Source organism: Raphanus sativus, chromosome 5, assembly GCF_000801105.2.
Source record: "Raphanus sativus cultivar WK10039 chromosome 5, ASM80110v3, whole genome shotgun sequence".
In the NCBI taxonomy this organism is placed as follows: Eukaryota; Viridiplantae; Streptophyta; class Magnoliopsida; order Brassicales; family Brassicaceae; genus Raphanus; species Raphanus sativus.
Window position 1 is genome coordinate 37,657,719 of NC_079515.1, and position 896 is coordinate 37,658,614.

At 39.2% G+C, this 896-nt stretch overlaps 1 protein-coding gene across 1 annotated transcript in view; it reads left to right on the top strand.

Annotated features, from left to right (window-relative positions):
* The window catches only part of LOC130495012 (chitin-binding lectin 1-like), a 2,161-nt gene extending 1,885 nt beyond the window's left edge, over positions 1-276 (top strand). The window contains exon 2 of the mRNA XM_056985900.1: positions 20-276. Within this exon, the coding sequence (XP_056841880.1) occupies positions 20-276 (257 nt within the window). The remainder of the gene's footprint in view (positions 1-19) is intronic.
* Positions 277-896: the final 620 nt, after the last annotated feature.

An 896-nucleotide genomic window follows, 5' to 3' on the forward strand; every position in this document is an offset into this window, starting at 1 on the left:
AAACCTTACTGTGGGAAAGGTTGCCAAAGCCAGTGCAATTATGTTCCTCCTCCTACTGCTCCTCCTCCTCCTCCTTATGTTCCCGTCCTGCAGTGTGGTCATCAAGCCAATGGAAAACTCTGCCCCAACGGTCTATGCTGCAGCAAGGAAGGATTTTGCGGCACCACTGAACCTTACTGTGACCGTGAGAAAGGTTGCCAAAGTCAGTGCACTCTTCCTGCTCCTGCTCCCGCTCCACTCCCACTCCTCCTAATCCCACCATTCCTCGTAAGGTGATTAATATCTTGGACGCTGTAATCTAATGAGATGTAGCGTTGTTGTATCCAAGCAATAAAAGAATATTAAACTAAATAAACTGCTTTTTAATAAGTAACGTGTTTTTAATAAATAATCTTGTTTTTTTTAATTCTCCATGCATCGTTCTTCTCGAGTGATACGCTTACGTAGTATATACAGTTGGTTACAAGAACCGGTTTCAGACCAGATATAAACCAGTCTAAACCTCTAATGCCCTCTCTTCTTATCTGCATTACGAAACGGAAGTTAAATTGACATGGAACCATATTAATCTGAACAGTATTAACTATTAAGAAAGCTATACAAATATTTACAAACACAAATTTATATCTGAACCGAAGCTAAACTAAATTAAACCAAAAACCGACCGGATACATTTTGCGATTTGACTTTTTCGACGACTTAACAACAGAAATTTTTTAAAAATTCAGAGCACCGAACTTAATAAAGGAAGGGAGATGATGGAAGGCCGTTTCTTACAAAAAAATACCGAAGCCTTATGAAACAAAATGTGGGTGAAGTTACATGAGGTCAAGCCTGCCAGCAACACCGAACAAAATACCCTATTTTCTAGGCAAAACTGAAATTCTTTCATTTTC